Genomic DNA, 9,813 nt, shown 5'->3' on the forward strand with positions numbered 1-9,813 from the left:
GAGCATTCCCAATCAATTCTCCATCTCCATCTCTATAATTACACTAAAAATATCATCTTTTCTCTCTTATTTCAATTAAATAATATTTTTTTTATACTTTTATCATTACATTTTCTCTCTCATTCACTCACAACCACTTTCAAAAATATTAAAAAATTATAGAGATGAACAGTGTGGATTTTCAAATTTAACCATGAACAGTAACATTTTCTCTCTCCTCCTCTCGCAACCACTTTTAACCATCTCTAAAAAATAGAGAACCCCCTCACATAATTTGGAGAATCCATTTAAAGCGTCCGTTACACACATTTCGTAGCTAGTTACACGTGCGGCATTAGTTACGCGTGCCAACATCAGTTACACGTCTAATGTCACGTCACGTGCATACATGTTTCGAGCTACGCATGCGGTGCCGAGCGGCGCGTCTAACGCCGATTCATGTGCGTACCAGCAAATGGTTACGTGTTTAGTGCCGCGCCTGATGCCATGTTACACACGAGCCGGCAATGGGTTGTGCATCTGATGGTGGGTGGCTCGCCCGACGTCGGTTACACATCCGGCTTTGGGTTGCGACTTTGGATATATACCTAATCAACCAACTCTAACCCGTTTTATGAAAAACAACCATCTGTATAAACCCAAAATATTTGAATAACCATCATATAAACCCAAACCCAGTTTTAAGATGATGGGTCAAAATTGCCCCACGTAGTATAAACCAATAGCTAGCATGTTAACAAGAGAATTTATAAAAGTGAGATCCTATAAAACTCAAAACACAATTAACAACTAAACTTCAACCCAACAATACTAATACCACACACATAAAACCCACCCTCATAACAAACAGACTTCAACTTCAACATCAACACATAAATAATCATCCAACACGTTACAACAACCAACACGATTTCACCACAAGACAACAAACAAAACCGTGTTAATCGTTTATCAACCTCCAAAACCAAATCATTACTTATGCAACACGCACAAACAATTAACTTCACCAATCTCAGACGCAACACAAGGTGACTTAATCTTCCCATTCTCATACCAAACCTTACGTTTCTCAATAAGTTCATTCACAAAATCATCCAACTTCTCGATCGTAATATTCGGCATCACCACAACATGTGCAATGTTTCCTTGGCACGCCAGTTGCCATTTTCGCGTGAACTCCTCGTCTTGTGGCCGTTCGAAAACGACTGTGCTACTTAGCTCGTTTAGCATTGACCCGATCCCTGCACTGGTTAGTCGGCCACGTAAATAGTGTGCGTTTCTGAGGCATTTCTGGACTTCTTTTTGGAACCCGTGGTACCCTTTGCGGTTTAAGGTGTACCATAGGAATAATGGGGCGTGACCGTTTCTGCTTCCCATTATTGTTGCGTCTCTAGAAGCGAGATATTCGACGTTTCGTGAAAGTGCGTTGATGTGTTCTAGTCTTGTGATTTGAACGCCACAGGGCATTGGGCAACCGACGAATTTGTGACCTGAAACGCTCACGCTTCCGATCGGTTTCTTGAATGAAACTTTTGGTGCCTGATTGTATGGTAAAAGTACAACTTGTGTTAGTAAAGTTTCATGTTATGAACCAAGTAATGGGTGGCAATTTTAACCCGTTTGAAAGTGAATGGATTTGGGTTATATCAAATCTCCAACAAGTCAAACGGGTCAACCTTTTGACATAGCTAAAATGGAAATGGCTCAAAAAGGCGAGTTGAATTGTTCAACCCGGACACGACCTGTATTTCTATTCGTGTCAAAAACATCAACCCTAGCTTACACTCACTTAAGATCATACTTAAAATCGTTCAGCCCAAACACAACCCGTATAATCCATTTATCTAAATGTGTCAAACGGGTTGGAGGTTAAAAATCAAGTTGTAAACGTTTTAATTGGGTTGGTGGGTTCTAAAAATATGGGTTAATCAGGTTAGTGGGTCAACTTGTTTAACTAAGCTGGTTGGCGAGTTGACCTGTTTACCTAAACAGCTTAAACATGCCTACTCGAACATGACCCGTTTTTTAAACAGGTTAAATATGCCAAACTCAAAACCTGCCTATTTTCAGGTCAACCCGAACACTTTGAGCCGCGCTAGGCTCATTTGGCATGTTTCCTTTTTAACTAGTTTCTTTGATTTTGACCCGTTAGGGATAAAACATAACACAAATCGACCTATACATGTGCAAAAATACCGAAATTGCCAACTTTTATTGTATAATACTGGCACGAAGAACTTACAAGTTTAACAAAAGGCATCATGAGACCAAACAAAGCCCCATCACAATGAATATAGAATCTGTCATGACTGAATCCTGTTTCTTCAAGAGTCTTTATGACCAAATCAAGATCATCAACAGCTCCCTTTACAGTTGTCCCTGCGCATGCGTTTATGAATAGTAGAATTAACAAAACCGCACGTGCATAAAAACATATAGCGACATCTTACACACAAAAGCATAAAAACAAACCTATATTAACGTTAATAATCGCGGGTTTATCCTTGTGAAGAGAGAGCTTAGCTTTAAAATCTTTACAGTCAATCTCCCCGGACACAAGCGTGTTGACTTTTTCACAGTCCATTCGGTACATTCTCGCGGCTTTGAAAACAGAATAATGTGATTCACATGAAGCATATAAAATCCCATCAGGAAAAACCTCTCTCCTGTAAATTTACATAAGTTTATTAAAGTAAAATGAATATTAAAACCAGTTAAAATTAAAAAGGACGCGTGTAGCTACAGACCCGACTAAAATGCCATGAAGGTTGCCTTCGGTTCCACAATTTGTAATGTAACCCCAATACTCGTCTTTCTCCAACTCCCATAACCGAGCGAACCAATCCAAAACGCCAACCTCAAACTGCCGAGAGTGGACCCCATAGTTGCTCTCGATGAACGGATCCCCGAGGTTGTTAATGGAGAAATGCTGTAATTGAGATAGCGCACCATAGTCGAAGTCCAGATTATAAGGATAACCTATTGTATACAAAACACTAAATGATTACAGGAACAAAAAACAACCAAAAACGTTTAATTTTTTTAATCATTGGATCGTACTTTTTATAATTTTACTCCTTACATACAAACGTAGTTGCGTACACAAAAAAGACATCAAAATTAATTTGTTCATATGTTTATATAACTTTTAAACATTTTTACCTACGCATGTGTAGATAATATAACCTTCACATAACTTGCACATGTGCAAGTTCTAGAGGTAAATGAAACTTATTCATATTTTGTCTTTAAGTTCAGAAATGATCAATAAACAATGCATTTCAACCATTTCTTATACTTGAAAAAAAAATTAAGATTGAAAACATAAATGATTTAGCTCTCTAATAAACAATCTAATATGTTAACTTTGTAGTTTAAACTTTAAATCAAAGGAGGCGTTTGGATGCGCGTTTTAAACTAACTTCTTATATCCAAACACTAGAACATGTGAATAAATAACAGAACAAGAACATAAACATAAGTTGAACAAAAACAGAAAATTTGGTTACCCAAATGATGTTTTGTCCTCTCCAGCAACGATTTTCGATACCGAGCCAAGACACTGGCCATTTGAGCTTCCCGTTCACCGGTGACCTCATCATCATCATCGGGCTCAGTCACCTCCAGACAACTAGTGTGGACATTCCTACCTAACACAATCTCCCTCGGTGATTCCTTCCCATTAGCCACCACCTTCTCACCATTAACTCCCAACGCAACAGGTGGCAGGGGATCCTTAATCACAGCCGTCGGATCAAAATCATCCGGCAAAGATTCAACAGATTCCAGTTTCAGCTCACGTAACATCATGTCAATAGTTTCTGCCATTAAATGCCTAACAAAAACAAAACCAACCGTTAGATTATTAGATGGATATATTAAACCAAACCAAACCAAACAATGGGCTACTATTATTGTTGATAGTCTGATAGATTATATGTTAAGAATTAATTAAATTGTTGTACCTTTGGATTAGATGAGGCGGCGGGTGTGAGTTTGATGAGGAGAAGTGAAATGTGGTTATGGTTATTGGGAAAGCTAACAGCCCTGCTTGCGGTGATGTATATATGTGTGAACCCTCGGGTGGGCAAAAGTGAAATTGCACTAATTTTGACGTTATTTTACTAATCTCGTGAAAATAACGTTAAAAGTGACGGACGGTTAATCAGGCATCATGTAGTGGCGTTGATAGCCGAAAGACAAGGGTACATGCACCGATTAGCCGGTGTCCCGATGATTGAGTGTTATGTGCCTTATGTCCAAGGCTTGATGCAAAACTACTATCGAGCCGGGGGTCTCACCGGAAGCGGCCTCTCTATCCTTATGGGGTAGAGGTAAGGCTGTCTACATCTTACCCTCCTCAAACCCTACTATAGCTTTGCTATTGGTGGGATATACTGAGTACGATGATGATGATGTTATTGGGAAAGCTAAAAGGAGTGATCAGATCTGCGATTTTTGTATATATATGTATGCTGACGAATGATTGAACGTCTTGATTCGGGAGTATGAAGATGGCTTATTTATAGTCCTTTCGGTCTTCAAACTTGTTGGCTATAGTCCCTACACTTTTTTTTATTCCTTCCTTCATAAACAGCGTTTGGGACTATGCCAGAGTCAGCCTTCCAGAGAGGAGATGCCAATCGTTCATACTGATTTGACGCTCCAAGTTAGGATGAGCAAAACAGCTACAGGTACCGTCGGCACAAAATCGGCACCAAGTTTTGAGTTTTCGGTACTGATACGGCACCGGTATTTTCCGAATGCTGCCTTCAATACAGATACCGTACCGATACCAGTAATTTGGGAAAATCGGTACCGGTATTTTCGGTATGACCCGCTGATCCCTACTCCAAGTTTGACTAACATAGGAACGCCATCAAGGAGAAAACCATCATTGTGAGGAAAAATCCTTGAGTCAAGTTTCGAATCTAAGACCATAAGAGATTAAGATCTTCAAACCTTAACCATCACTCTCGATGTCATTAGATCATAAGATCCCAAGCCTTAACCCTTTAAAAAGCACGTTGTTGATCGAATAAATAACTATTCTTTACTCAAAGATTGCATTTTATGTTTGGATGGACTACACACCTATTTTAGTTTAAAGTAACTTTGAGCTTTGACTTCTTGTTAATGGCATGTAGAATCTTGATTCATTAACAACCACGTCGTGGATCGAATAAATAAATATTCTCCAATTGAAAATATTGTTTCGGATTTTCTGATTGGATTATCTGAGAAAACACGTTGGTGATAGAATACATAAATATTCTCAACTTGAAATCATTTTTTACTTTTTTTATTCGTTGCAAAACACATTTTTGGGGATGAGCACGTGTTATTGGTGTCGAATCGGATTCTTTCGATATCAATTATGTGTCCAATTTTTCGGGTTTTTGGGATTTGTATTGTATCATATCAAGTATTTTCGGTGACTAGTTACCCATACCCATTTCAATGATTTTTAGTATCAGTATTTTTGATACTGGTACGGGAATGAAGTTCATCCTTGTTGTTAATTAAATAAATAAATATTCTCAACTTCAAGATAATTCTACATTTAAAATTTAAATGAATTAGGCACAACTTTAATTTGGTTTCGTGACTCTCGTCATCAATGCCATTTTATGAATGGTTTTTCTTTAAAAGGTGAAAAAAAATGTGCTCGTATGTTTGTTAAGAGAGTTTAAGTCAGGTCAAGTTTAACCTTTTGTTGTACGTCACCACAACTTTTTTTCTAAATTATAACCGTTATTATAGTTTAATTATGTTAACCTTATGTAGTAGTGGTTCTTAATACGTATTTTGATTAGAGTTGCTATAATTTGAAATATGGTTTTCAATGTGTATCGTCGTCACTCACTCACGGCACAATAGATAACATTGGACACAGGTTGCTGCTCTTGAAAGAAGATGTAAGGCCAAAAATGTGACTTGAGATATCAATGTGGCGAAACTCATTATATATATATTGGTTAATCAAAATGGTAATGTCGGCGAGAATTCCAGATCCGAGACGAGAGCTTCGATGCACGCGATTGGCTTCAATGGGAAAGATCTTCTATATAGTTTTTATTTTGCTATAAATAGGACTTTGTATTTCATTTTAGTGTGTGTTTTCTAGTGTGTAACAACCACCCAAGGGGAACTCACCTTAGGTGGGATCGGTTCTTTTAATGTTATGAATATTTTGTTACCGGTTACGGAGTCGTTCAGTATTATCTTTATATATTTGTTCGATCGTTTGTTTATACCGCACCCGTCTCGAGCAATTATCAAGAACAAAGCCGTTCGTTTGTCGGATCCGGTTATGGGACCTACAGAAGAGAAGAGGAAAAAGACACCCACTGATTCATCTCCGTGTTTGTTTCAATCAAATGCGCACTTACCGATGCAATAACTAACTCATATTAAAACTGTCTACATTAATAGTACGCGAGTTAAGCGTAAGATGATATTTAGTGTGTGTATATATATATATAATTGGGTTGGGCTTATGATTTTAATTAAAATACGCTAACAAGCAACACAATATTCTTCGGTTACAACTAATTACTAAAATTAGCAAGAGTTGAAACCAACAATCAACTTAAAAAAGTTGCTTGTGAAGTAATTGCAACTTCTAAAAATATACAAACCGACACGAATTTATTTACTCAGAGAGTATGGCCTGAATAATATATGTGTGTTGTGAATTTTTTTTACCTCATGCATTCTACTTTATATTTTTCAATAACCCATTATACTTCTTTTTTTTATTTTTTTGAGCAACTACACTTTTTAATCTTTCATTAATTTTTTACATTAACTTATAACTTTTCTTTACTCATGGTTCATTGGACACTCGACTCATTTACAAAATAGGCCTACCACAAGCACATAACACCGACGACAAACTTGAAGGCTAAAAAAATTTGTAACCACCTATGTATATACAACAGAGCGGCTCAACGATTTTAGAGGTCTAAATCAAACGAGGTTTTGTGGCTATTTCATGACAATTGTGAATAAAACGTCCATTATAACAAACAAGTCTACCACCAGACCAATACATAAGTTTAACTTTACTTTGCCCATTATAATATACATCTTTTTTTGGATTTAGAGGTCTTAATTAAGTGTGAGTCTAAAATCCTTATTTGTTTTTGCTGACCCACGGGTCAGCCATGAGATCAACTCGCCCACCTATTCGTTTTTGTCCCCGTTATCACCACCACCCCACCACCACTCCACCAGCAGTCTAGCCAGGGGTGCTAAAAAAATCCGAATTCAAATTATCCAAAAACTCAGATATCCGAACTATCCAGTAGTTATTTTGAAAATTTACGATTAGTTCGGATATATGAACTATCCGAAATGTTTTTTTATTTTTAAATAATAAATATTATTTACAAGTTTTGGATAATCTTTGGATATTTTGGATAATTTTTTGAATATTTTGGATAATTTTTGGATATTTTGGACAATTTTTCGGATAACTTTTGGATACTTCGGATATTTTTTTGGATACTGCAAATAATTTTGGATATTTGGAATATTTTTAAAAAGTAATTCTTTAAATTTTTTTATAATAATTATCTTTTTCCAGATTTTCGGACTTACGGTTCACTATCTGGTCGAATATCGAAAGTCTAGTTATCCGACTTTAAACACCCCTAAGTCTGGCACCATCTTCATGGCCGCCGCCGCCACTCCACCACCAGTGCCATGCCTGCCAGTGACACGCTCACCATTGCCACCCCCCACTCCGCACGACCACCACCTGCCACGCAGTCGTCACCATTGTCACTTCCGTCTCTGCCACCATCGCCTTCACCCCAATAATCATCACGACTACTTCCACAATCATTTCCATTACCGCAATGGCCACTGTAAAAATAGAACATGTGAACCTGTATAAGTATTTTTTTTTCCCTAACACGATTCCTCACCTAAACCCACATCATGTTTTATAAGAAAGATAGATTGTATAGTAATGTAAAACAAGAAGCTGTAAAAGCAAAGTGACAAATTCCAAGGGGTCAGACTTGCAAAACGGATGAAACAAAGATCCCAACACCATTGGAGCTTGGAAGGGGCTGGAGTCTCATATCCTATCCTCATTGCTAATTATGAAAGATATTTCTACACAAGATCAAAATCAAAACCCTAACTTATCCGATTGCCATGGCTGCGGTGTCCACACAAACCCTAGGCACCGACTTCAACCCATGGACAGCATGTGGCGCATTGTCTTACTCTGTAACAAGTGCACTAAACAACTCAACTCGTCCGAGCTCTGTCCGTATTGTTTTTCACATGTGGTCAATCCATCTGACTGCTTCAAATGCAGTGATTGCCAGCATAGTATTCATAAGGATTGCCTTACGCAGTATGGTACGGAGGATTTAGGGCTTTCTGTTTGTGTTGATTGTTGGATTCCTGATGCCTTTGGTAATACTTCAATTAGGGCTAGAAATAGAAACCCTAAGGAGACTGATTAGTGTGTATAGGAAGTGGAAAGGAAGGTTGCGGCTGCGGCGAAAGCTAGTGAGACTGCACTGATGAAAGCGGTGGTTGCGAAGAACGCCGTTGAGTTAGCGAAAGGGATTTTGAGTGTTGTGAGCTGTAGGAAAGTTGTAGGGGGTGGTGAGATGGAGGGTGTGGATGACGCGCAATTGTCGGTTTTGTTGCACCGAGCGATTAATAGCTCTCCGAGGATTGCTAGGTGTGCTTGGTTTGGGAGGTCGGTTGGAAGGGATGATGTGTCGGTGACGTGCTATTCGAGAAGGTGTGCGGGTAAGGATATTCGCGGTTTGGATGCTTCGTTAATATGCTATTCTAGAAGGGATGATGCGCCGGTGAAGTGTTATTCGAGAAGGCGTGCGGGTAAGGATATTCGCAGTTTGGATGTGTAGGTCCCCGGGATGGATCTGCACGGGATATCTCGATCTACACAGGTGCGGAATCATTGCGTAGGTCGTTACGAGCGTAGAACCCGAATCAAACAAACACACGATACGAATGAACACACGTTATATTATAACCGAAACACGTGATATAATCACTGAATACAGACTCAATACTCTCTGGTTCTCACGTCTCTCGACTCACACACACTGTATACGCCTATCGTTCTAACTCCTAAACAAACCGTAACCTAGTGTATTAATACACGACAACTTCGCCTGATATGTTCAGGCGAAGTTGTTGCTAACTTCGCTTGACTAACAAGTTCGCCTTATAAGCGAACTTGTCAGTAACTTCGCTTAAACATAAACAAAACACAATTAACATTACAGACTGGATTACAGACACTGGACTATGAACTACTGACATTATGCACCAACAGACTCCCCCTTGGCAGTAGCTTCATATCTTTATCTTTAAGCACTTGTCTTGTAATCTTCATGCATGCACTCCTTCTCTTACACAGACCGTGACTACTCGCTGATATTTCCTAGCTTCGTCTTTCCAAGCAGGAATATAGAATATCTTCTTCTCGTTTAACACCTGCAGATCAGCTTTAGATAAATTTACAAGGTGCATCGGATCATACACTCTTAGCACTTCTTGTTCGTCTTCGTCTTCCATCACGGCTTCAGCAGTCTGGCAATCCACATACCACCATTTCAGATCTTTCAGCACATCTTGAGGCATAGTCTTCATTGGAACCTCTTTCAAACAACGAATCGACTTATATTTCATCACCATCCAAGGTTTGCCATCTGCTCTCATTCCTCTTTCAGTATCTTCAACTAATTTCCCTTTCTGTGGTTTTAACAACTCAAACTTTTTCTCTTTAATACTTTCTTTCCATACTATCTTCCC

At 38.6% G+C, this 9,813-nt stretch overlaps 1 protein-coding gene across 1 annotated transcript; it reads right to left on the reverse strand.

The window, feature by feature from the left end:
• Nucleotides 1-862: 862 nt before the first annotated feature.
• LOC143548905 (serine decarboxylase-like) lies at nt 863-3,831 on the reverse strand. Its single transcript, XM_077039948.1, has 5 exons — nt 3,510-3,831; nt 2,748-2,979; nt 2,473-2,666; nt 2,243-2,379; nt 863-1,539 (listed from the first exon to the last, which is right to left on the reverse strand). The coding sequence occupies exons 1-5, from the start codon at nt 3,826-3,828 to the stop codon at nt 973-975; spliced, it is 1,449 nt and encodes a 482-aa protein (XP_076896063.1). The 5' UTR covers nt 3,829-3,831; the 3' UTR covers nt 863-972.
• Nucleotides 3,832-9,813: the final 5,982 nt, after the last annotated feature.

This window comes from Bidens hawaiensis, unplaced genomic scaffold, assembly GCF_021521415.1.
Source record: "Bidens hawaiensis isolate Kalapana, Puna unplaced genomic scaffold, B.hawaiensis_p1.1 tig00015316_1, whole genome shotgun sequence".
Classification (NCBI taxonomy): Eukaryota; Viridiplantae; Streptophyta; class Magnoliopsida; order Asterales; family Asteraceae; genus Bidens; species Bidens hawaiensis.

Bases quoted from the DNA above. Each gene is read 5' to 3' on its own strand.
- LOC143548905 (XM_077039948.1), bottom strand. From the start codon at position 3,828: ATGGCAGAAACTATTGACATGATGTTACGTGAGCTGAAACTGGAATCT. The intron at 2,667-2,747 runs GTCTGTAGCTAC...GTAAATTTACAG, and splicing joins CTTCATGGCATTTTAGTCGG to GAGAGAGGTTTTTCCTGATG. The intron at 2,380-2,472 runs GTTTGTTTTTAT...ACGCATGCGCAG, and splicing joins GATTATTAACGTTAATATAG to GGACAACTGTAAAGGGAGCT.